This window comes from Amaranthus tricolor, chromosome 2 (genome assembly GCF_026212465.1).
Source record: "Amaranthus tricolor cultivar Red isolate AtriRed21 chromosome 2, ASM2621246v1, whole genome shotgun sequence".
Taxonomy (NCBI): Eukaryota; Viridiplantae; Streptophyta; class Magnoliopsida; order Caryophyllales; family Amaranthaceae; genus Amaranthus; species Amaranthus tricolor.
In genome coordinates, this window is record NC_080048.1 from 27,656,559 (window position 1) to 27,683,776 (window position 27,218).

Below are 27,218 nucleotides of genomic sequence, written 5' to 3' on the forward strand. Positions count from 1 at the left end.
AAGAGGAGTACTCCTATGCTGATGCTGCATGGTCAAGACACTAGGATCTAGGGGTCCTAAAGCTGCTGGATTTATCTCCTCCAGTGTTATGTTTGCAGTATCTTTAATTAATATTACTATTATATAATAATATAAAATATATATGATACATTACCTTGAGTTACAGATTATTATTCTAGTATAATATATATAACATATTACCTTGAGTTACAGTATCTAGTGTTGTGACCTTCGCTCCCACAACGACGACAATTAGGTTGTTTCGGTCTACCCTCATCCATTTTGTTGGCAATTCTCCTAGACTTAGGCCTCCCTTTACCCCGAATTTTATCGGGATCATGTCTAAGTTCAAAGCCCGTGTATTGCGGCCATGACCTCTTATCGATCATTGGCATGAAGTAATGTTCGTATGTACTTGCATAACTTTGAGAAGTGTAGCACGGATCAACAAACCTCTCATAAGAAAGGTGTCGTTTGATGCAAACAGCAAGTATATGTGAACAAGTAAGGTGGTATATCTCAAGTTCGTTACATGTGCACTTCATTTGATTCAAGTCTACATGTTGAATCTTACCCCCCTTAGACGATCCTCTAGTTCCCCTCCCAGTCTTAACTTCGAATACACCACTCCTGTAATCAAATGCGATTATATCATGGAAATTTGCCTTCTCGGTCTTTCTATTGATAATTCTGGTGGCATGCGCTGTGTACATGTGTCCTCCAAGTAACCATGTACTAGCACGTTCACGTCTTTGAACAAAATAGTCGTTTACCCGATAGAAGGTGAATTCAACAAGTGTTGTCAAAGGTAAGAAACGTACACCCTTCATCACAAAGTTGAAAACTTCAGCTAAGTTCGTGTTAGTAACGCCATACCTATAACCTCCATCATGACACAATCACCACTTAGACATATCACTCACGTCATCAATCCAGAAAATTGCCTCTCGTTTTGCAGTCGCAATTGCCTTTAAACCATTCATTACCTTAACTTGTTGTCTTTGCTCAGCTGTTTTACCAAACAACTTCTTCAACTGAAGATTACCCATAGCACGATTGAAGTTGCTAAGAAAATGGCGTAAGCAAAACCTATGATAAGCATTAGGTGGTTGCCACTCCGGCTCTTCCATGGTAGCTAAAATGCCAGCGTGTCTATCAGAAATAATGCATAAACCCATCCTCTATGTGACATGTTTACGAATACGAGCCATGAACCAGGACCATGCACTTATATTCTCCTTCTCTACCAAGGCAAAGGCCAATGGAAAGATTCCCTTATCACCATCTTGGGCAATGGCAGTCAATAAGGTATGACGATATTTACCATACAAGTGTGTGCCGTCAATGGCGATAAGAGGTTTACAATAATTGAATCCTTCAATGCAAGGTTTAAAGGCCCAAAAGGCACGTTGGAAGGTCCTAATATTAGGTCTCACATATACATCCGTGTCATTGTCCTCCTTAAAATACCACTTAAGTACTAACCTCGGGTTGGAAATTTGCAAAGCTTCTAAAAAGCGTGGAAGGGTTGAGTAAGAACCTTCCTAGTTCCCGTAAATGGACAACAACGCTTGTTGCTTTGCACACCACGCTCTCTTATAATTCACATCCACACCAAAACGATCTTTAACCATCTGCCGTACGATAGATACCTTAATGGATGGGTCTTTAGCAACACAACTTCTAATAACATTGTTAATGACAGAAGATGTCAGGTGAATGTGTCCAGCTGAAACAGTGTCACTACCCAATACACAAGAACCATGCTTACCCTTATAGGTAACAATACGCCATGAAGATAAATAAGAATCAAACGTAGCCCTAAGTTTCCACGTACAACCCCGCTTGCACTTCAAGGTAAGAACAGTTTGGTTCGAGGTCTCCGTTCTGTACTCCACATTTCTGCGAATATGATACACTCTGATAGCTTCCAACAACGATTCCTTGCTATCAAACATCATACCCTTCTCAAACTCTCCCTCTTCGGTGTATGTGGTATCACAAGCCCAAGTCCTCCATGAGTTGTCCTCCTCATACTGGTCTAAAGGTGGACAGAGGGCATAAGGTGTAGGAGGAATGATTGTAGGAATGTTGCCTAGGGTCATGTCATTTGCTAGCACATCCTCATCGACATCCACATCGTCCTCAAAAGGATCGTCAATGAGCTCATTACTCTCATTTCCATCATCCCAAGGTCCCATCTCAGCAATTTCTCCTAAGTTAACCATCGAATCAATTGGAACTTGATTCGTAGAGGGTTGAGAAAAAACACAAGATGTGGAAGAAACGGCGGGATTTTCAGTTTCCTGAGTTAATATAGGCATAGGGTTAGGAGTAGGATTAGAAGCAACTACATTCCCTAATGGTACTTCTTCTACATATAACTCCATAGAGGGAATTTGGGTGGACTTTGGATGCTCCCACATCGCATCTATAGCCTCATCATCCTCAACAGGAAAGGCAATCAATTCTCCACTCATGGCATATTTAAAGCTTATATTTACGGTACTTCTAGTAGGGTCCAATCCAATCTTAGAACATATAAAACGTCTAAAGTGGTTCAAATCCATGTTCGAATTGCAAGCAAACAACTTACGTCTTCCCCCAACATAATGAACTTTGCCACTATTTTCTCGAATACAACCATTCCAAAAACATACTATAGTCACGCGAAATGATGCCATTTTCTACATAAATACAAAGAAAATCAACATCAACTCATGTCCATACAAGTACATTATATCATTTGATTATAATCTTTTTTGGTGTAAAAATTATTCAGATCCATAATGTAACTAAGTTTATACATATATAATACACATAAAATCCAAATAATAAACCAATTCATAAGTTCATAAATAACATTTCTAATACCAACATCAACATCAACATTTCTATAATATTATCAACATTCAATTCGACTAATTCAACAACATTATTTCAAATTCCAACATAAAGCTATAAAAACAATTAAAAATTAGCTTCAATGCTTATGGATGATTAAGAATAATCTTGATTTAATAAGTAGAAACCTACATGTGAAAAAATAAACAAATTTGGTTAAAACCCTAAAAAACTACATATACACCAAAAAAACACAAAAAAATTTACCTTTGAGCAAGTTAGAGTATCCGACACTAATTTTGAAGTGCCAAATTGTAAGAGGAATGCAAGAATTGATAGAATGAATCAATGCTTTAAGAGGGAGAATGTCGAATGAAGTTAGGGTTTTGAGAAAATAGGTAAAAATGCGAAAAAAATGAAACTGACCTACGTTTTTGTAGAACAGGTCTGTTCGCAGTTAGTAACTGCGAACAACAAATAAGACAAAACAGTTGTTCACAGTTACTAAGTGTGAACAGCTATTTTGTCTTATTTGCTGTTTGCAGTTAGTAACTGCAAATAGCTCCAAACCATAGGTTTGGAATTTTCACGCTTGCTTTTGGAAATTTTTTAAAACTTAAATTATTTAATTAATTTTTTTTTAGCTTAGGTATTTCAAAAATTCAAATTAACTTATTTAAGTCGGCCCATTTATTATTGGAAGGTTGAAAGTCAAAGAATGAAAAGTAAGAAAACATAATTTTAAGTAAGTTTTTCATTTCTTCTAGAGACTTCAACCCTATCTACGTACTGTGGCGCCTCTCTTCATTTTCTACCCTTTGTCCCTTGTCAATTTTCTTTCATCAACTTTCTCGAATGCTATTTTTTTGTTTGTAGTTTGTTTTTTCAATTTTTTTTGAATTTTCATCAATAATTTTTGTTGTAGTTTAAATTTTTAATTCTATACTTTATGTATGGGTTGATTTTTCATTCTATAGTTTGTATAGCTGATTTTTTTAATCTTTTTGATTTTTTAGGGTGTGCTACTCGCTTTTTCTTTAGTGTGTCTGAGGGTGTGTCTGTAGTTCTTATAGTTTAGAACATAATTTGTTGTGTATTGGTATTTATAAATAATAACAGTCTATAATAATAGAACTGTAACCAAGTTTATGTACTGATTTTTATAATATATAACTACATTATCTTAGATAAAAATGTTTATTAAATGAAAAAACCATAGACCAAACCGAACCAAACTGCTTTAGAACAATCTGGTCTGGTTTGGTGTTTTAATTGGTCAAGAAGGTCTAAAAAATTTTCATTCCATTAATTTCTGATCTAATCTAAATTTTTTTGTCAAACCAAACCCAACCAGACCTCGTGCACCCCTAGCTACAACCATTGGGAGTGATAGATTTGAGCAACGAAACAACGGGTTGCAAAGCACAAATGGAGTTGTATTACCACAAGCCTTGAATAAGCTAGCGAACATCAAGAGTCGGCAACAGTTAGCGAACCTCCTTGCATGAAACCTTTGAATCAAGGTCGTATTCATCACAAGCGCTCTAAACCATCGCAATTTGCAACTGAAGTCTCCAACTCTACAATAACTTTATGATTGAAAACAAAAGGAAACGGCAGGAAAAGGAAAGAACAGCCTTGAAGCATAAAGTTTAGTTGAACTGATCTATACTGTTGACAGATGATCTCTATACATGCATTGAACTCGGAATCCATTACTATCGATAACCTCTACGATCACATGATCTTGAAAATAGAAGCCTCCGATGATGATCAGCTAACAACCACTTAACCAATCTTTTTTGCATATATTACCATAGTATTGAACCACACTACAACTCTACAAGCAGGTGTGGTCACATGGACCAACTCACTAGCATATGTACGGATATCTTGTCTTCATGCGTTGCCTTTCTCACTCGTCATCAGGGCATAATGTATCATGTCAGGGTGTTTTCTACAACTAGGTTGTCATTTATAAATGTGGTCAGCTGCGACTGCTGTAGATTTCTCTTCTAGGAGTCGGCATTAGATCTTCTGTTTCACCATTAAAAGAATGATTTTAGTGCATGCAATTCCATATTCCCTGTCAAACATTACACAACCAATAACAAGTAAAGAAGCTCAAACCTTAGATGCGCGAAGCATTACTTACCTTCTTCATCACCTGACTGGGTAGTGAAGAACGGAGTCAGATAGTTTTTATCCAAAGCTGAAAAGGATGGAGCACTGCAGAAAGCATTTTGGTTAATGAGTGAAATGGAAAAATAAACACCAACTCCAATAGTAAATTAACTTAATTTCGGGGCCATTACACAATACCTTCTATGAAATTCTTTAAGTCTCAATTTGAATCTGTTGGAAGATGATTCCTCTTCTTCCAGTTGAGGAGATACATAGCCATCACTCCTATTGAAGCTCTACGGACAGAATTATATCAATTACGTAAGCCTAAGAATCCCAGAAAAATAAGTAAATTCATTGCAACAATGAACTATGACACAAGCCAAAAGATAATCTTCTATACACTGCATCATTTTATGAGACTACCCCAAACTTCTTTTTTATTTGAACAGGAAAAAGAACTTGGTGCATGCGCTTTGCCTAAGATCAAATTCATCTTTCAATTAGATGTACAAGTCCAAAACCTTAATACCAACAAGATCGGGTTGGCAACATAGACCAGAGCAAATCAGTGGAAAATCATCGCAAACGAGGATTATTCATTCAAAACCCATTTGTGCTGCTAACACAAACTGGGTTAAATAACTAAATCAATTGGTTACTGATACCAGGACATTTATATTCTTATCTATTCAAAACCCATTTCTGCAGCCAACACAGAAGAAAGTGTACTTTGTGGACCTCTGACAGGTAGTATAAACTGCTATACAGGTTAAAACAGGCGTTCCTGAACTCAACTTACATCTAAGTGGACATCAGGAGCATCACCAATAACTTGCAATGATTCAAGCATGGTTCCTGTTGACCCCCCAATTAGTAAAACCTGCATAACATCTCTCAAGAGTCAATCCAAGTTCAGATCAACTATAACCAATATGGAAATGTTGACAACAAAGAAAAAATACAACCAAATCTTCATTTGATCATTTGCAACGTTTCTGATTTGTTTTATTTTTTTTAAGAAAATCCAGCGAGTATACTTAAAGAATCGTATGTCGTGTACTGTTTTGGATCTTAAAGGCAACAGACAATAGAGGTGCCTTGCCTAACCTCCAGAAAACAAGGTTCAATATGTAACAGAAAACAAGGCTTAGTACGTAAAAAAATAATTAAATATATCTTTCAGGACTTAAAAACAGAAAGGCTATGGCTTTGCTAAACTCAGACATGGGTGCAACAACCAATTTTAGCAAAGCCATAGCCTGTTAGAATTCGGGTCCTAAAAGAGCAGCAACAGGACTAAGGAACTTGGACGCTTTGCCCCAAGAAGGCTCGTGTCAATATCAATCAGAAACCCTCCTAGCCTAAACAAATAAATAAGTTGGCCCCCTGTGGGTCCAAAAAAATATATAAATAATAGTGTCCTCAGCCAGCCCTAACACAAATAGCACATTGCTAACACTGGAATAACAATACATTCTGTGCTAAGAAAATGAATTATAAGGAGAAAAGAAAAAGAGGTGTAATTGGACATTTTTTTTCCATTTCATTGATTCTAACTTCAACTTATATTCAACGGAAATGTCCACAGATAAAAAGCCTTCAAACTTTGTGATGTATATCAAGAGAGAGAGAGAGAGAGGAAGATAGATGACAAACATGAGAATGTGTTCAGTGGGAAAGAGAAAGTATGTTTCATAAACAAAAGCAGATTAAAAAGAAAGACAGTTAAAGAGAAGAAAAAAGAGAAGGTCATAGAGAACATGAAAAATTTATGAAGCTTTGTGAAGCTTGTCCAAACATAATAGTTCAGCAAGGAAAATAACAAAAAACCTACCGTTAAAACAACTATTGCGGTGGTCGCCGTGAATATCGTCTGGCCATGGCCGTCAGGCAGATCATGAACAGACTGAAGAGCAAGAGCAAATGCCATAGCCCCTCTGAGTCCTGATAGTATAATACATTACAAACAAATCTTTAATATTTTTTTATGAACATTAAAATTTCTATGAGAGAAGATAAAATCATTGTCAAGGAACGATGAACATTGATTCACACCATTAAACCAAAGCGCTTTCTGATGAGTCATTGGTATTTTCCGATTTGCTGGTCGAACCAAATTGACCAGATATCCACAAGAGAACACATTCACAGCCCTTCAAAAATGATATCGGATCTTGTGAGCATATATATACAGTAACATCATACCAATATATGTATTTTAGCCACAAACGGACAGGAGAAAATTCATGAGAATCTCAAGTTGTGCAATCCGTTACTCCCTCCGTCCCATGAAAATTGCCCCATTCACAATTGGTGGGAAAAGTTAAGAAAAGTGGTATTACGCGAAAGTGGAGAATTGTGTGGATGAGATGATGAAAAGGTAAGTAAAATGTGTGGATGAGAATTAAAGGAGTGTGGGTCATGGCCAAAAATAAAAATGGGCAAATCTAATGAGACGGAATAAAAAGAAAAGTGGGGCGACTTTTGTGGGGACAGAGGAAGTATTTATCATTATTTTTATTAGGTGACTAATCAGTTGGATGATTGAACGGACTCCAATTTCCAAAAATAAAAAAAGTGTCAAACACAATTCAGATGCAGTTAATCATAGGTTTCAGCAAATTATAGGAAGAAACATCATTAAAATAAAATTACTAGACTAGTGAGTAGAATCACCTGGCAAGCACAATAATTATCTGGAAAACCCAGTTAAGGAACATCAAAGAGGCACAAGAGAATAACTATTTACATAAGTCATTTATAAACAATTATGAAGGATACAATAGAAAAGAAGATAAAGCCAATGTGTGACCAGCTATGCTTTTCCATGACAATATCAAGGCCCATGTATATGAATCTGCAGATTAGGAACAAAGTTAGAAACATTTAGAATTCTTTATTAAATGAAATCTTTTAAATATTAGATTTCTTACATAAAAGTCTCTGCTAATGATGATATTAGATGGAAAAATTCAGATACAAATTGTTGGGACTTCTCAGACAAATTTGAGTAAGTATAGTGCTTCATGACCTGGAGAGGAAAGATTTCCATGAGAATCTTGATCTTCAGCTTCAAAAGTAGAGAAAATAAAAAAACAAACCATGTACTCACAATGCCAGTGAACAATATGGACACAATACCAGAAAGCCCAAGACCTTCAGCAAGCATGTACCTACAAAGTGTATGATGATCGATATCACTAGAGACACGCTTCATGTAAAGGAAGCCTGTTCTTGAAAAGAAAAAAAAGAAGTTTTCTCAACTTACGAGAAGTATGGGAAAAGAACAAAAAGACAGCATTCCAAGTTCTGAAGGCTGCAAATAGGTTATAAAAATAGTGATATTAAAGAGTCATGACATGATCCAGTTCTCTTCTGAAAGCCTAAGAAACATTTGTTAAAGTACTCACTTCTCAATGTCTAGACCTGCATATTTGAACAGGTTCATGCAGTCAAGGTTGCACAATATGTTGCGACTCAAAAAGAAAATCAAGCTAAAAACTCCAATGTTTCAAAGAGTAAAAACTACATTATAAGGATATCAGAGCAGATATGAATCCAACGCCAACACCTGCAAGGGAAAAATATATGCTCTGAATGCCATAAACAATCACAGTAAAAGAAATAAAAATTCGGAAAAAGGAAAGAACTGTCCCTCGCATAAGAGAGCTGATAAGTAATAACATTCAACCATAAACTTAGGATGAACGGTGTGATGTCTTGAAGTACAAGCTAAGAATATAGACTAGAAACAAATTAAGCACCTATCCTTGAGAAATGGTCTTGTTTTCAAAATTATTAATGCATGGACATATTAAAATTGCAACCCCTGTCCGTTAAAGTACAAAGTGAAATACATAAATCCACTTAAGTATACAGGAATGCCAAAGCCCTAATCCCAAAAGAATGGAAGCATCAGTTTTATCCCTTTAAAGCTAGGATGTTATAATATTACCCAAATTTAATTGGCAAAATCCATCTTTCCTTTGCTTATAAACAAAGACAAAAGGCGCCTTGTTCTTAAGTTCAGGTGAAGAATAGGTTTCAACGTTAACAAACATTTGCATAAATAAGACACCAGCTAAAGCAAGAACTGAAATATTTGAGATAATACGGTAAACTCCTAAAATGGCATCCACTCCTGGCTATGAAAGCTCCATCCAGCAACCAATTCAAGCCACCATTTATTTTCTCAAGGAAGCATGGCCTTTTTATTTACAAATAAAGGAAAATTTGAAAGCACCAAGTGAAAAAAATCTCATTACATCAAACACCAAGGTATAATTGTGAAAGAACTACCTGAAGACAACGAGCCAGCAAAAGTTTCAAGAAAGCTTAAAGCAAACTTGAATATGCTCTGGCTTGATGTCTGACCTTTCAAAGACGACATTGACCTGGAAAAAAACAACAAAGCTTATCAGCTGACTTACACGGAGTGAACAAACAGACAGAATGTTGACTGCTCGCACCTGTATAAGGAAATTGCAACCTGGCATATGTGTTTTAAGGAGGAGGAAACCAACATTAGTGATCTTTGAGTAGTAGACTACCAAACAAAAACTTTTGAAAAGATCAGATAGAAGGACTTACTGCATCATTTAAAACAGATTCTCCAAAAACCAAGGCATAAAGATTCACATCTGTGCCGAGTTCCTGGAAAGAAACTTTACTTAGAAACCATGAAGGGAGCGTATACAAATACAGTAGAGAGATCAGAGAAGGCTGCACTTAGTAAGAAGAAACAAAGTGATAACACATAACCCCTCTAGGAAAATATTGGTCACATATCCAAAACAAAGTAGTAAGATACCTGAAATATACATGGTAATATAATTGATTTGAAAGGATTTGAGATAGTGTAAAAATAGGTGAACCATGTTACAAAGATCCTCAAGTAAACTCATGTCATGTCTTTTATAATAGAGATTTGAGATAAAGTAGCAATTTTTTCTGATGGAAGGTCTATTTTCCCCATAGCGGGACTAGAGTAGACTTAAACCATTTTAAAATACAATGAGAAGCCCTCTCTATGTCAAGTGTTATTACATGGATAATGATGTGAAACCCCCTGCCTCTCCAAGAAAATGCATCTTCAGAAGCATTAGTGCTGCTGATGAAAGTTCAGGCCAATTGTGCGAGGAACTACAGCAGATGAGCTCTTCTGTAGATATTGGTAAAATAGAGAGGGATATTGGACATGGCTGCATAAATGCCACTGATCAGGGGTGATGACAATAGCCCATTCATAAGATGAGATGCCTCACTAAGTCCAGTAGCTCCGCTCTAAAAAGAAACGGAGAATAAATTTTTACAATAAATAGATGAGAGCTAAGTTTCACCAGCTTCTCCTTGTTAAGCTAATGGAAGTACCATAGGTAGTCAGGTAAATGATGTCACTAAGGATCATGTTATGTATTTATCTGTCTTTATGGTAAATGCTTCTACTCCAAGTTGTTCAAGCCTTCACGGAACTGTTAATTTACCACAGGAGCAGCAATCCATCGTTTCACAATAAATCCAAAAAGATTTAAAATTATTTTATTGCATAAATTAACAGTTATTCCGTAAAATACAGAACGAAAATTGTCCAAATTCTTGGAAAAGCTGATTAGAAGACAGTTCATCAATGTGAAAGGACTATTCATGAACTGGAAATCACATAGAACTAGGAATTTGGGAGTCAACTGTAACATATAAGACCAGAAGGGGTTAACAACCGGTAAATCGATGATGAATTGGCAAAAATAGTAGCTATGTTGCACAGAAGATAGCTTGAAGCGGCTTCTAATAAATGCTTGTGGATCAAAAGAGGTAGATAGATTAATGATCGACCATTGAACAAAGATGATGAGATAATAAAAATGAGAAAAATGCACGGAAACATTAATGTACAGCATGATCTAAAAACACTCTACTATCTAAAAACACTTTGATGTACAACATGCTCTAAAAACACAACAGGTGCTTTGAAACAAGTACAGTCCTTTTTTATTCTTCATAGCGACCACACAAGAGACGTTGCAAGTTTTTTACTAAAGGTCATAGCGACCACACAAGAGACTATGCAAGCTTTTCACTAAAAGTCAGGGGGACATTAGAATAGAACTTAATTACCATCACCATCTACATTGTAGTTGATGTGTGTCAATAACAAGCACCTATCTTCTCTAAGAAGGGAGATGAACAGAAGAATCGGTTGAAGTTAACAAGCTCCTAAAGATTAGCAAAGTGATATCCTAGTTTCCCAGGATCTCCTTTACATTCCTTGCTCGTCTAGGATATAGTCCCCCATGTTAATAGTGTTTTAGGCAATGTGTTTAGTTGAGGCGAAAACTTTTCTTTTTTCCTTTTCCTTAGTTTTGTTTGCTTTGGGAAGTTTAGATTGAAATAGTATTTCCCCTACTTAAAGGTTCTCCCAACATCTTAGCTTTAACAAAAGAGCAACTACATTTTAGATTAAAATGTTCCTTTTAACTATGCATCAGGACTACCAAATGCTCAGTTCTGTTCAACAGCTAATACTTGATAAATGTTCCTTTTAACTATGCAACAGGACTACCAAATGCTCAGTTCTGTTCAACAGCTAATACTTGATTTCTCACTAGTTTCCACTTTTCAACCATGGAGCAAACAGCTATGAGCTGATAAATTGGACTAAAACAGTAAAATAGACTGAAATAGTAAAATGACAAGAGAAAATATACTATAAAATTGATGATTAAAGGAAGATTACAAAATTAGCAAAAGATAGATCAAGCAATTCGAGAAGTTTGAGATCTCCTAAAATGAGTAAAACCCATCCCACAAGTGTATTCCAATTTTTATCATACTAATGAGCCTCTAATTACTATTATTTATAAGAAAACTACCACTTAAAACAAACTTATACCCCAAGTTACTCCTAATATTGTAATTACCTAATTACCCCTTCGTAAACCATTATCCTTAAATATCAAGTCATAGCAATATCGGCCGCCTGAAGTTTCACCTTGCCCTCAAGGTGGGTAAAAATTAGCTTGGCCTTCCACCGTCAGCAAGAAAAATTCAGTTTGAAAATGGTTGACAGAAAATGTTTTGTGATGAGTCGAAATGGATGAGTAATATGGCTATTCAGTCTGAAAATTAAGTTTGGGCTTCACAAAAAATGATGGATGAAATTGAGGATTTAAAAGGTCAAGGTCCAAAATTAGAATGGAAAAATTCTGAATAATGGGCTTAAGATATTTGGGTCAGCCATTGAGATCAAATTTAGAATTTCTCCTTTGATGATGTCACTAATGACATCAGCATCACTTTCAACCCAAATCACTAATATACCCTTCCTGTTTCCAATCAGAAACCAAACAAATTCCCTTTCTCTTTCATTTAAACTCAAGAACCCTAATAATTCAAGATTCATCTGAGAGTTTCTGCTCCCGCCGCTACCGACCGTATTCCAAGAGCCCTCACATTTTCTGGCTATCTCGCTGATCAGCCGGCCCTTTCCAGGTCCACCACCCGACCCGCAACACACATAACTCAAGTTTTTTCTCGCTCCTTGAATGTCCAACTCACCTCCACAGCCATTTTCGCTCCCTGTGGTCTCACCGAAATCCGACCAGTCTCCTTTATTCATGGACTTTTTTCTCCCATTCCTGATTTTATTCTCTTTTCTCTTTTGTTTACTTTCATTTCTAATTTTTCTCTTTTCTCAGAACTTTTCTTGTTTTCTAGTTCTTTCTTTATACTCCATTTTCTGACCCAGATTTGTTCGTTGATCTTCACACTTTCCCAGATCTCCAACATTCTCTTCAACCACTTCATGGCTTGCCTCTTCTGTTTTCTTATGTTGAACAATTACCATTAATTCATCTTTCATCCCTTGATTGAAGATGAACATTGAATACTCCTTGTGGCTACAATCATGTACTGAAAGTTCAGTTTCCTTTAATTGTTCATCACAAAACACTCCCTTTCCCCATTTTTCATAAATCTCCTTCGTAGAAGTTGGTTTGAATGAGTGAATGACATTTTCTTGAACAGCCTTCTTGCAGATCTCTAAGGGTGAAAATTCAGCCCCAAAGCCCCCAAAATATTCATCAAGATCAGTTATCTTAGTATTTTCTAGACTTGTGAATTTTCCGGCAGGTTTCCAGTCACCGGAATTGTACCGCTCTAATACCATATTTGCAATGAACTGATAAATTGGACTAAACCAATAAAATAGAGACTGAAATAGTAAAATGACTAAAGAGAAAATATACTATAAAATTGATAATTAAAGGAAGATTACAAAATAGCAAAAGATAGATCAAGCAATTCGAGAAGCTTGAGATCTCCTAAAATGAGTAAAAGTCATCCCACAAGTGTATTACAATTTTTATCATACTAATGAACCTCTAATTCCTCTTATTTATAAGAAAACTACCACTTAAAACTAACTTATCACCCAAGTTACTCCTAATATTGCAATTACCTAACTACCCCTTCGTAAACCATTATCCCCAAATATCAAGTCATAGCACAAACCTATCCAGAATGTGTAACACTGTAGTAAAAAGATTTTCACTTTTTTCGAATTTGAGCTATTGTTCATTTAGGGTCTCGTCACTTCAACATGGTCAAAAAACTTGTTCTAGTGGCAAGAAAAAGAAGACTAAAAATAAGTGAATTAGTCATCATCAAATAATGAATGGAAAGAGTCATGCCCATACGACCCAAAGTTATCACAAGGAATGAATTCATAAAAAATCGCACGCAATTGATTCAAACCTTTGTATGTTTGGTGTCCAAACCCCAATTAAGTACAAACATTTTGAATTTTGTATCATATTTGTGTTTAACCTCTTAAACAAGGAGAGGAAAGGCGTTAAAATTAAACTTCAGACTCGAATGCATTAAGACTTGCAAACATATACTAAATTTAAATACTAAGGACAAGATTTGGACTCCAATTTTCAAGTCTCTATTTTGAGGATTTCAACTTGGAGCCTATTCTTGTCCGTCTATTCTTTGTGCCCTTCAAAGTTCTGCAGATAAGGTTTTGTTTTTTTTGAGCTCGTATCTTATTCTAAATTGATGACACCACCTTGGTGTCATTCTACATCACCTAATAATTATCTAAAAAATATTAAGAAACAGAGAATGGCAAGACATAAACAACAAGATAATACTCAATTTAACTCACCTGAAATATCGCCAAAACAGTGACAGGATCGGTTGAAGATATTAGAGCACCAAACATCATACATTCAACAAATGGGAGCTTGTATATGAGATACGTGACTCCACCAAGATACCTTCAGTAACCAATGGTGTAAAGTTGTAAGCAATTGCACCTTTTATATTCTGATAACACAATGAAGGAGAGGGGGTAAAAGTACTTACACTAGAAGGCCGGTCAAAAGTGAGGCTATGAAGGTCCCAAGTATAGCAAATGTCACAATAGCCCCAAAATTTGAGAAAAATGGTTTCTGATAGTCACCAGAAAAATGCTATGTAAGCAGCTGTTACGCGCATGTGTGTGCAAAGAACATACTGAAATGTTTGAACTGAAGACAAATTTACAATAAAGAACTTACAGGTGCAAGAATGAAACCAGACTGAGTGGCCACAAAGGAGTCAAGAAAAACATTAAACTCAAAGCCAGTAAATAGACACTAAAAAAGATAATATTAGTTAATACAAATGAACAAGAATGAACATATATAGAAAGGTATAAAGGATATAATATGATGGGTGGTAACAAGAAAAGAAAAAAGAACTCCTCGTGAAAGTTAAACCATTCCCTGCAGAATGTAAAAGAAGTTTAACAGTTAAAAAGTGGAGGATAAAGGAAGAACTCAATACAAATTAATAAATTTGGTAGAAAGAACCTGATGCTTGTTTCTGTATTTGAGATGTTAGCTAGTCCACCAACAACTAAACCTGTTCACCACAATTATTGATCTTTAAATAAAAATAAATAGAAAACAGAAACTTGTATTCACCAAAAATAAAGGAAACATTACTAGAAAAAATACCTTTTGCTTATTTCCCTACAATAATACCAATTTTTAATTAACCATGAATAATACCAACTTAAGGGGGTATTTCCTAAATATCCCTAACATGTTAAAAATCAAAACTATAACAGATTATATGACAAAAAAATTGGTAAATTAGCTAATTAACTAAAGTTGGTATTATTTTAGGAAAAAATCCCCTAAGTTGGTGTATCTATGGTTAATCAAAATTTGGTATTATTGTAGGGCAATTAACGAAAGGTTGTATTATTCACTGCAATTTATTTTAAAATATAACCCCATCTTGTCACATTACAACAAAAGCTCAATGCAATGACATAGCCCTCCAAAGAGTAACACAAAGAGTAAAATCACAAAGAAGGATAAGGCTAACGCTAAGACAAATCTGCCAATGGGACCAGAAAAGCCTAGAAAGAACAACATCCCACAATATTTACTTGACTTAGGACGAATATTCTATTACCGAAGCATTTCGACGTAGCTAGACCCAAACCCTTCCTTCTGAAGACCCTTTCATTGTCAAACTCTGAAACTCATCCCATAACATTGACTACTTCAATACCACATCTTCCAAAAACTAACTGATTTTTACAAAGGTATCTGTAACTAAATGATCTCTACCATTACGCCAATCTCACAATAATTTAGGGTAAGGTGGGTCCAAACTTAAGTGTTTCTTAATGTACTTGGAAACTTAAATTTGATGAAATCGAACAGTTATTAATTGAACTCAGCAGGAAGCTAAAGTATTGTAAGCCAATGCCAATCCCAATGTCAACATATTCAAGAGCAAAGAGAAAGTACACCAATGCATGGCTCTTTGAACTAAATCGATTGCTTATAATTACACCCAAAATCACTTGATAGACACATGCAAGAATGACCAACAGCAACAACAATGTCAAGGCCTTAATCCTAGAAGATAAATAAATCCTTCTTCTCCATGCATTTTGAATTTCTATCATCTCAATGTGGAAGTCTAAATCTTTCATTTCTTTTTTCTCTTCCACCCTCCTAGTCATCTTCTATCTTCATCGTCCACTTTTCAAATCCCTTGAATTCTAGCTTTCTATGTTCCTTACGATTTACTAATACCTCATCTTTGCACATGTTTAAACTATTTTGATCGATTCTCTTTCATTTTTTTTTCCTCATTATTTGCTACTCCTAAATCATTTCATCTTCTCTTACATCTTCATTTTTGTTATCCGAACTTAATTTATAGATCATATCTCGCTGGATATTCCCGCTACTCTGAAATATGGATACAAGATATTTGAAGAATCCATTTGGAGCGATATTATTCTCTTCCAACTTTAGTGTCTCTAATTATCTTATTTGTACTACGGTGACACTTAATGCACTCCATCTTACTCCGACTTTATTTATTAAACCCTTGTAAATCCAAATCTTGTCTTCATCATTCTAACTTATTATTAGAACAGTGCATGGACCATTATGTACCGTGTAACGCAACCTTTGATCTCGCTATATAACAGTGCATGAATTTTCACAGTCAATGAACGCATTGACCATTATGTACTGTATAACACCCTTTTAACGACACTTCATCGTTACAATGTTATTTGTCTAATTGTTAAAATTTCATTAATACACTTTTTATTATTACAATCACTAATAATTAATTATTTAATTAATTATACACTAAAAGTACCTCATATAGAGCAATTAAGATAGTTATGGGCATATTATTGAATAATAATAGTAGTTCAACAACAACAAAGCAATTATAAGTTCAAAACTCCCCTTATGTAAGTTTTTTTCAAAAATCACACCGCATCGGTTGCGATTCACGTTATTACTCCGTTATAGCCATTTTTCACGAATTTAAAACCGTTTCCACAACCGCATTCATGACCACGAATTTTTCAATTGAGTCGAATGAATGATAATCGAAGGTTTAACTATATATTAAGGGTGAAAGGAACACAACAACAACAAAAGCCACAAAAGGTCAATATCAAAAATACAACACACATTTTAATGGGTAACTTATATACCTTTCCAAAATCAACAAACTACTCTTAATGTAATCGAACAATTACATTCACTAAATACATTATAAACACATTTTGGCTCAAGCTCACTTAGTGTTTTCTCTCTCTAGTCCTAATCGAACAATTACATTCACCAAATTAACATTATAAGCCACCATGCTTAGATGGATTTTCTTCTCTCCCGTTCTACTACATCTAGTGCCTCCCTCCAAGTTATTAAATCTCATAACTAATATTTTATCTTTATTCACCAAATAACAATATATTCTCCTTCTCCCTTGAAAATGCTCAACAACCTCTTCAATTCCAGTACTCTCACCCAATTCCACTCATCAAGGGTGTTGCAACAAACTCTTGTCTTCAACAAGCACTCAAGACAGTTTTGCTACTTCCACCATCTCTCTAAACCCTAACTTTCTCCCTCTACAATACAAAAAATTTAAGCTTTGACCTTCACACAACCAACAATCAACAACCTAAATTTCTTAATATAAATTGTTATGTAATTTGAGTGAAAGTTAGGGTTGAGAGGGGCATAAGGAACAGACACAACAATAATAGTAACAAAAAGACATGATTTCTTATATAAGAGGAACGGATTACGAAGAAAAGAAAACCCAACTCAAATAGTAGTGCAAAATGAAAGGAAACGTGAATCATGATGAGTAACAAGAACCCATATTAAAAGAATCAGAAATAAAAAGAATACCAATTAAAAGAGAAGCGCTAGCTTCAGGAAGGTAATAGAATTTGTGACGACGCAAAAGATGACCAAGTACAAATGAAAGAACAAGCATCATTATCTGCAGCAGTATTCCTACTCCTGCTGCTTGCTGTTCTTTCGCCGGACTTCCCCATCCATCAGCCGGAGATATCAGCTGATCGTGATCATGACCCATCATCGACCTTTATTTTCCTCCCCAACAACCCACAAATTAACACCTGAAAATTATGATTTTGTATTTGTGGGTTGATGGGAATTATATAAATAAATCTACTTCTACAGAGGTCAACAAATTTGTTTCTTCGAGTAGGAACTTTCTATTTTCTTCTTCTCCTTCCGCTCTTTTTTTTCATTTTAATTAAAAAGAAAACCAAAAATCATACCATGACTTGCCAACTTCTCGCGTGACCCGAGTTTTACATCTTAATGCTTAATTTTAATGTTTCAACCGTTTTAAATTATATTTTAAAATTTATTTTTTAAGTTGAGTCAAAATTATTATGGAATTTGTTTTGAACACTTTTATATCTATTTATATGTCTATATATATCTACTTATCATTTGGAATGTAGTATCTCAAGAATTTACTATATTTTTCAAAACAAAAGGAAAATTAACTAAAATAATTTAACTTTTCTTTTTTTTTTGAAAATTAGGAATGAAATATATAAGAGGAGACGAAATCACGCTGTATCCAGGTCGCACCACTCCTGCCGGCATAAAAAAATCCCAGGGGGAAAAGGCCATTGGAAGAGGGGAACTCGATAGAGGCCATCCAGAAACAGCATAGGGGTGAGCTATGCATATCCAAGAGGCATATCGTCGCGTTTGAGCACCAAATCCTATGGACTAAATCTACACCTTACACACTCTTGTCTATAGATATAATAAATCACCACAGGTGTTGTCGTACACCTTTTTCTTTCTGTAGTATTTTCTAAAAACATTTAACCTGCATCAAAAAGGAAATTATATTATATGTTACATCATGAGGCGATAATCCAGAGTATCCCGGCATTTCCTTAGCCATATTCTTATCCTGATTTTCAACAAGTAAACAAATTTGTGAATATTTGGAGACCCCGTTTTGAATTTTATTTTGTTCCTTTCGTACCATAGTGACCATATATTCACGGTTTTCCTACAATAATCTCAACTATCGATTATCCATGTATGATCCCATCTATTATTTCATTTATCCAAAATATTGTTGGATCACCTACTACCGGTTTGTACTAGCTATAATATAATTTCCTTTTTATTTTATTAACTTTTTACTTCAATTATCACTGATTAACATTCACTTCAAGTCTTTAATCACCAACACTTTTTTACTTTTTCTTCCTGACATTCATTCACTCCTCCTACCAAACCTACCATTCAAGAGGACCTCCATTGAAGTTGTTAGGATTTTTTATTATGTAGTTACACTCAAATTTCTTATCTTAAAATCATTTTTTGATATGTTCAGTACTTGAAGAGTTGACACATTATGTTTGAATTTGAGCAAGTATTTATTAAGATTATGATGACGATTAACCAAATTTGCTTACCGAATTACCGATCAAATTTGAATTACAATATTTTGTTTGTGTAATTGCGTTCAGTTTTCTTTTTTTTTTTTTTACATTTAATTTGACTTATATTCATATTTTACAATGTGTTTGGATATTTATGGGTGTTTATATATTAAGATGTTAATCCATAAATTTTGAAGTCTAATGTAAAATTCTGTAATCGATTATGTAGAGACTAATGGCACGCACCAAAATTTGTCTCCCGTATATTATGTACTGCTTCTCCATATATAATACAATGAAAGTTAAATTAGGCAAAAGATAAATTAGGAAATACTCCTAAATTACCGTAACCAAATTAGTAAATACTCCTAAATTACCTTAACCCCATCGTATGAGATATTTACACAATACGCAATACCCCCCTCAAGTTGGAGCATGGGGTTCAAACATGCCCAACTTGGAAATTAGAAACTCAAACTGATTCTTTCCTAGTGCCTTGGTGAACACATCCGCCAATTGAGATTTGGTCGAAACATACGAGGGAGCAATAAGACCATCGGTTATAGCATCACGAACAAAGTGATAACCAATCTCAATATGCTTTGTGCGTTCATGAAAAACCAAGTTTTTAGCATTATGTAAAGCAGACTCACTATCGCAAAACAACGGAACAGCCTTTGAATGATGTATCCCCAGACTCAATAATAAAGCCTTAAGCCATTTTAACTCACAAGTGATTGAGGCCATGGCCCTGTATTCGGCCTCTGCAGAAGAACGAGACACTGTATGTTGCTTCTTAGTCTTCCAAGAGATAGGAGACTTACCCAGAAAGACTAGCCAACCCGTAAGAGATCGACGAGAGATTGGACAAGTTGCCCAATCGGAGTCACACCAACCCTGCAAAGTAAGGTCTGAATCTGCTCGCAACAATATACCTTGTCCCGGAGCACTCTTCAAATAACGAACAACACGAAGAGCAGCCTCCCAATGTTCTACTGATAGGTCGTTTTACTACCAAAAATAATTCCTAATTCACCTAACTAGTATAGTTGGGAAATTAGGGTCGAACCACTGTGGAAGGACAATTAAAGTTACAAATTGAACCAAGTTCACTATTGCTAACGATCAAAAGTTGGATTTTTGTTTATCTAAGTAGAACGCAAAGACAAGAGATGAATAGAATTCAATAATTAAAAACCTAGGGCTAAAAGGATTCACTATGCATCAATCATGATTCATGAACAACAATTGGGATAGGAATGAATATAGGTGAAGGAAGATGTTGCTCTCGCAAACAAATTCGACAATCAAACAAAAAAACAAGCTATCGCGATTAAAGCTTAATTTTTCAAAGAAGGAAATCGTTCACTCAAACTCGCAACTCTCGCTTATAGAATTGAGCGAATAAAACTTGCAATTTGGCCAAACATGCAATCAATCTAAAACCCATCAATTGAATCGCCTAGACAAACCAAATTTAAATCCTAAAATCAAACAAGAATCATGACCTTTTGCATAGTTTCACCAAACCCTAGAAATAAAACTACTCACTAAGCATATTAAAACTAACAAGAGATTCAACAATTAAATTCATGGAGAAAATCAAATTCAAATTTAATGGAGAAACAAGCATTCAAAGATAACAATAATAAACAAGAACAAGAAATTAGAATTGAAACTAATACCTTCAATATAATTAAGATTACAATGTCGAAGTGTTGATTAACAATCCCTCAAGGCAAGTAATATGAGAAATCCCTTCAATACCAAACCCTCAAAACAGAGAAAAAAACTGTCTCCCAAAATTCCCCTCAAAAGCTATTTATATCCTCCTTAAAAGAGATCGGAGGATATGGGAAGTTACTATCAAAAATAACTGTTGGACCCGGCGGGGTATGTGGAAACCCGGCCGGGTGCGAAGCATAACTAAATCTTCAAGACCAAAAATTTTCTAAGTTCAAGAGTAAACCCGATCGGGTAAGAGGAAACCCGCCCGGGTACGCAGTAGAGCATTTTAATCTTCAATTGAAGCCTGGCCGGGTATGTGGAAACCCGCCCGGGTATGAGAGGCTCACCCGACCGGGTATGTGCAAACCCACCCGGGTGCAAGTGGCATCTTTTTCTTCCAAATGGCATCTTCAAATTCTTCTAAGTGCCAAGTGCAAACCCGGTCGGGTTTGTGGAAACCCACCCGGGTATGAGAGGCTCACCCGGCCGGGTATGTGGAAACCCACCCGGGTATGAGACCTGGTCAGCACAAAAATGACCCTTTGAGTAGCTTATGACCTTCCAACTTGCAAATCTTGCTCCAAGAGTCGATTCCTAGCATAATTAGAACTTTGTACCTACAAAATAGATAGGAAACAAACACTCCAACTAAGCATAAAAACCAATAGAAAATTGAGCAAAATACGCGATAAATGCTATGAACATACAATGGGGCATGGTAGAAAATAATATATAAAACACACACATCAATGTTCTACCCACGGTGCTTGCATAAACTGAGATAAAATATGCACAGAATAGGCCAAGTCAGGTCTTGTGACTGCAAGATAGATTAATCTTCCAACAAGTCTGCGATAAGACTCCGGATCTGCCAATAAATCACCTGTAGCTAAACCAAGTTTATGATTTTGCTCAATGGGAAAACCACTTGGCTTAGCTCCTAATAACCCTGTTCAGAAATAACATCAAGAGTGTACTTTTTCTGGCACAAAAACACACCCGCAGAGCTACGAGCCACCTCAATTCCCAAAAAATATCTTAAAGGACCTAAGTCCTTCATTTTAAAGCAGTTACTGAGATAAGCCTTGAAAGCACAGAGAGCAACGGAATGATTACCAGATATAACAAGATCATCTACATATACTAAAACGTTTATCTGAATGCTAGCCTTAGTGAATGTAAATAAAGAGTAATCTGAATAAGATTGAAGAAAACCATACTCTTTTAAGGCGGAAACAAGCTTTGCAAACCAACAACGAGGAGCTTGTTTAAGACCGTATAAGGACTTTCGTAGTCTGCAAACTAAGGAGTTGTCCGAAGTTTCAAACCCGGGAGGAAGCTTCATGTAAACTTCTTCATTTAAATCACCGTGAAGAAAAGCATTGTGGACATCCATCTGATGAAGTTCCCAATTTTTGGATGCTGCAATAGCAAGAAACGCCCAAACTGTTGTCATTTTGGCCACTGGAGCAAAAGTTTCGTTGTAATCAATCCCTTCTTGTTGATGATTTCCCAACACAACCAAACGAGACTTCAATCTTTCTACATCACCATTAGACTTGAACTTAGTACGATAGACCCACTGACTACCAAGAGCACGCTTACCCGGTGGTAGAGGTTCTAGAGTCCATGTGCCATTATCTTCTAACGCTTGTATTTCCTCCTTCATGGATTTTCTCCAACTTTCGAACTTTATAGCTTCTTTGCATGACTTTGGATCATCACTCTTAACAATAGCTGCAACAAACGTTAGATAATTCACAGAAAAATTGTCACATTTAATATAGTGTGCTAAAGGATACGAGGTACCGGAAGAGTGATTTGAAGAAGAACTAGAGGGAGATGGACCGTTAGCAAACACATGATGAGCAACATAGTCCCGATGTCTCACATTTTGGATTCTTTCACGCATCCCACGACCTAAGACTGGCTCAATGGGCTGGTCAAGGGATCTGGCAGCATCACGGCGCTGAGAATTAGACCCACCCGGAATAGGCAGCGGTTTAGGGGCAGCACCGGCAGCCTCTCTAGTGAGCAGATCAGTAGCTGGGAAGGGCTGCTGCTGGGGGGTGCCAGTGCTTGCTGGTTCCTGTACCCGCGTAGTGCCTGCATGACAAGTATCCGGCAACATACTTTGCACACACAAATCGCTTTCATCCTCATACACCACATCATTCATACGAAAATCCGCAAAATCATCATGCACATCATTATGATAGTCACCGATATTAGGATCTATATTGATATCTTCCGGACTACGAAAAGGAAAAACCTCTTCCACAAATTTCACATCCCGAGAGACAAAAAAAACTTTAGCATCAAGATCATACACACGCCACCCCTTTTGACCAAAAGGATATCCCACAAACACACATTTACGACTTTGACTAGCAAACTTATCACCCTGTGTTTTCTGATTATGGGCAAAACACAAGCAACCAAAGGTGCGAATGGCATCGAACATGGGAGGTTTTTGAAATAAAATTTCAAAAGGAGTATTATTTTGTAAGAGAGGAGTTGGGGTACGATTAATAAGATGAGCCGCAGCAAGTACACACTCCCCCCAAAAATAAATAGGCAAATTTGCTTGAAACCGTAAAGCCCTCCCAACACTCAAGATATGTTTGTGTTTTCTCTCAACTCGCCCATTTTGTTGTGGGGTTCCTACACAAGATGATTGAAACAATATACCCATGGCAAAAAAATAATCAAACAAACAATTAAATTCTGTGCCATTATCACTTTGAACAATTTTTAATTGTGTGAGAAAATTGTCTATCAACCATGGCTACAAACGTCATAAACGAACGAAACACTTCAGTTTTATCGACCAATAAATAAAGCCATACGGCTGGGGAATAATCATCAACAATAGTTAAAAAATAACGAGCCCCACAAGACGAAACATGCATGTAAGGACCCCACAAATCACAATGTGTTTTCTCAAAAATCCTAGAACTTCTATTTTCACTCAAGGGAAATTTGTCTCTATGATGCTTTGCTCGAAAACACACTTCACATCCATTATTCAAACTACTTTTATTGTTACTAACATGAGGAAGTAACTTAACTACTCTCTCGGAAGGATGACCCATACGTCTATGCCACAACTCCAAGCTCGAAGAAGCTCTACCGCAGATACTGATGGCATCACATCCGGTTTGCTAAAATAGAACAGTCCATCTCGCCTAACTCCCATTCCAATCAGCTCCTTCGCTTGGTCCTGTATTGCACACATAAAAGAATTAAATTGGACAATAGTTTGTAAATTATCATTAAGTTGAGATACCGACAGTAAATTGCAGCTTAAATTTGGCACATAAAGAACATGAATAAGAGTGATTGTATCCGACAACCGGACTGACCTTTCCAATGTAGCACAAACTGTTTCACCATTAGGTAAACCGACAGGACAAGATATGAAATGAACATCAAATAACCAAGATTTGTTACCAATTACATGATGAGTGGCACCAGTATCAATGATCCAAGAAGAACTATCAAACTTACCATTCAATCGGTTATCCGGAAATGTACTATTACCATTCAATTGAGCACTTGAATTGTTTGAAACAGGTGAACCTGGGACTGAAGCCGTTGAAACAATAGCATTTGCAAAGAACCCTTGCCGAATCCCGTAGAAGAATGAACCCCTCTTGTTTCACGGGTTGTGTAACCCTCCGGGAAGCCATGTAACTCATAGCAGGCACTCTTAACATGGCCCTTCTTCTTGCAATGATCACAAATTTTATCATTCCAACATTGAGAGATATCATGCCCGCGCTTATTGCACTTATCACACACCGACACACTAGAGCTGCTGCCATTAGGGCCACGACCCTTTCTTGTTGCTGTGACATGGACAGCAAACCTAAGAGCCGAGTTGGGTTGCTGCTGGTGCACGGACTGCTGGGTGTCTGCTTTAACCCTAGTAATGCCATACACTCTTTCATCTTGTGCAACAGATTGAAAGGCTTTGTTTAACGAGGGCAAGGGATCTTGAGACAACAAATTAGAGCGCAAGGATGCATAATATTCAGAATATAAACCAAGTAAGAATTGTTGAAGACGGTCTGCATCACGGCGAGCTGCGTGTTGCTTACCAACATCACACGTACAATTTCCACAAATGCAACCAATTAGAGGCTCATATTTATCCAATTCATCCCATAAAACAGATAATTTGCTATAATAAACGGCTACAGACATAGTTTTCGTTTGTTCACAGCTACTGATTTCGGATTTTATTTGTTGAATACGGGGACCATTAACAAGACAAAATCGTTCGTGTAAATCATCCCACAACTTTTTAGCATTATCATAATTAGAGAGCATTGATTTTTACCTCCGAGTCAATAGTATTCATGAGCCAAGAAACGAGCATATAATGGATTGTCACCCAATCATCCTTCGTACACGGTTGAACAAAACTCACAATTGAACCGTCCAGAAATCCGAATTTCCTCCGAGAGCACAACGCAATACGAATGGCGTGAGACCATTCATTGAAATTAGCAAGCTCTAAACGAATATTAGTGATGAAATCTCCCGGCCGATCTTGCGGTCCGAGATAGAATGGTGAGGTAGACGGACTGTGTAACAGAGGCGGTGGGGAGGATGAATCGCCTTCCACCATGATTGCACAGAGAGGGAAATTAGGGAAAAGCACAGAGAAGAAGAAAAAAGGAATGAAATTAGGGAAGGTAGCCGCCAAGAATGAAATGGGTATTCAGAAAAAAAAGAGAGAAGAAAGAAGGGGCACGCACGTGAAAAAAAAAAATTAAGGAAAAGGCTCCGATACCATGTAGAGATTAATGGCACGCACCAAAATTTGTCTCCCGTATATTATGTACTGCTTCTCCATATATAATACAATGAAAGTTAAATTAGGCAAAAGATAAATTAGGAAATACTCCTAAATTACCGTAACCAAATTAGTAAATACTCCTAAATAACCTTAACCCCATCGTATGAAATATTTACACAATAATATCGCAATAGATTAACTTGAAGTGATAGATAAATAAATTGTTGAACATATAGAGTATATAGACCTAGATTTGTATATACTACATACTTAGTATAGTAGTGGGACTAAATAAATATATTATAAGTCCAAATTAAATGCCTCAAAGAATTTGATGAATCATTACTTTGATTTATAAGTTTTGTTTGATGAATCATTACTTTGATTCATAAGCTTTGCTTGGTGAAACATTACTTTGGTTCGTAAGCTTTGCTTGGTAAAACATTACTTTGATTCATAAGCTTTGCTTGGTGAAACACTTTTGTTTCAAAATGAGGTATTGTTTGATGCATAGCTCTATAAATAGAGGTTGCATGCCAAGGGACATTCTATCCCAATTTCATATGATTTATGATTTATCTCTTAAGAATACTCTTATTCTTGTTCTTCGTTTCATGAGATAATATTGAGAGAGTAATTAACTCTTAATATCATCAAAGTTCATAATTCACTACAACACTTGTATTTACTATTGCAATTTCCTTGTGCTAGGATTTTGTTGTGTAGATTGTATCTCATTGTGAATTTCATTTTATCATCCCAAGCACCTTTTGTGGGAGAAATATCACAATAGGAAAGTGCATGAACGCCTTCTACTCATATCAAGTTTCCGAGCGACTTCCCTGATTGTCGCAACTTTATCTTCATGGTGTCCATTTGGTGATTTACAAAGCAAGGAGTTCCATTGCCATCCACACAAGGGAAATACAAATCGGTTTTTTTATTTGTATTTGCATTATATTTCCAATAATCTATTGTGATAATTTTTCAAATATGGCAAGCGTTAAGGATCTCGCTAAAATTTTTCATAAAGTTGGACAATTATTTCGGCATGAAGTTTTGATGATGGCAAATGAAATATTTATTTTCATAGGTATCTTTAGTAAGAAGAAGTTCATGGAAAACAAGTAAGTTTTTCTTGAGATTTAATAATCATAAATTATGTTTGATATTTTTGTGTTTAAATTTGTGAGAAAGTATTTACATACATTTAAATCTTCTTTTGGATGATCATATACATGTGTTCAAATTTTAATTTGAAGTAAAGCATGTGGGTAATAGTATTTTACAAAGATATGATCTAGAGAAGTGGGTATGTGTTTTTTTTGTTATGATAAAAATTTATGATGGAAATCATAAAGTGTTATTTTTCTTAATAATTAATTAAGAAAAGAGAATAGAAATCTATTCATGTGATCATCATGGTTAATAGGGTATTGAAATGTT

The 27,218-nt window shown here is 35.9% G+C and overlaps 1 protein-coding gene across 2 annotated transcripts; it reads right to left on the reverse strand.

Moving 5' to 3' along the window:
- Positions 1 to 4,218: 4,218 nt before the first annotated feature.
- Positions 4,219 to 18,117, reverse strand: LOC130805264 (sodium/hydrogen exchanger 6-like). 2 transcript variants are annotated; one of them, XM_057669956.1, is made up of 22 exons: positions 17,703 to 18,117; positions 14,826 to 14,877; positions 14,679 to 14,738; positions 14,532 to 14,556; positions 14,338 to 14,423; positions 14,138 to 14,249; positions 9,562 to 9,624; positions 9,441 to 9,460; positions 9,271 to 9,365; positions 8,514 to 8,542; positions 8,382 to 8,413; positions 8,240 to 8,287; positions 8,084 to 8,144; positions 7,905 to 8,002; positions 7,753 to 7,828; positions 7,648 to 7,667; positions 7,027 to 7,124; positions 6,806 to 6,915; positions 5,771 to 5,851; positions 5,167 to 5,264; positions 5,000 to 5,073; positions 4,219 to 4,878 (listed from the first exon to the last, which is right to left on the reverse strand). In XM_057669956.1, the coding sequence occupies exons 1-22, from the start codon at positions 17,893 to 17,895 to the stop codon at positions 4,832 to 4,834; spliced, it is 1,578 nt and encodes a 525-aa protein (XP_057525939.1). In that variant the 5' UTR covers positions 17,896 to 18,117; the 3' UTR covers positions 4,219 to 4,831. The 2 variants fall into 2 exon arrangements, with proteins under 2 accessions (XP_057525939.1, XP_057525938.1); XM_057669955.1 differs by having other exon boundaries at positions 4,219 to 4,881; positions 17,703 to 18,116.
- Positions 18,118 to 27,218: the final 9,101 nt, after the last annotated feature.

Excerpts from the sequence above, each read along its gene's own strand:
- LOC130805264 (XM_057669955.1), bottom strand. The coding sequence starts at position 17,895 with ATGATGGGTCATGATCACGATCAGCTGATATCTCCGGCTGATGGATGG. Across the intron at positions 8,145-8,239 it reads GTTCTTTTCCCATACTTCTC|GTACATGCTTGCTGAAGGTC; the intron begins GTAAGTTGAGAA and ends TACACTTTGTAG. Across the intron at positions 6,916-7,026 it reads GAAAGCGCTTTGGTTTAATG|GACTCAGAGGGGCTATGGCA; the intron begins GTGTGAATCAAT and ends TTATACTATCAG.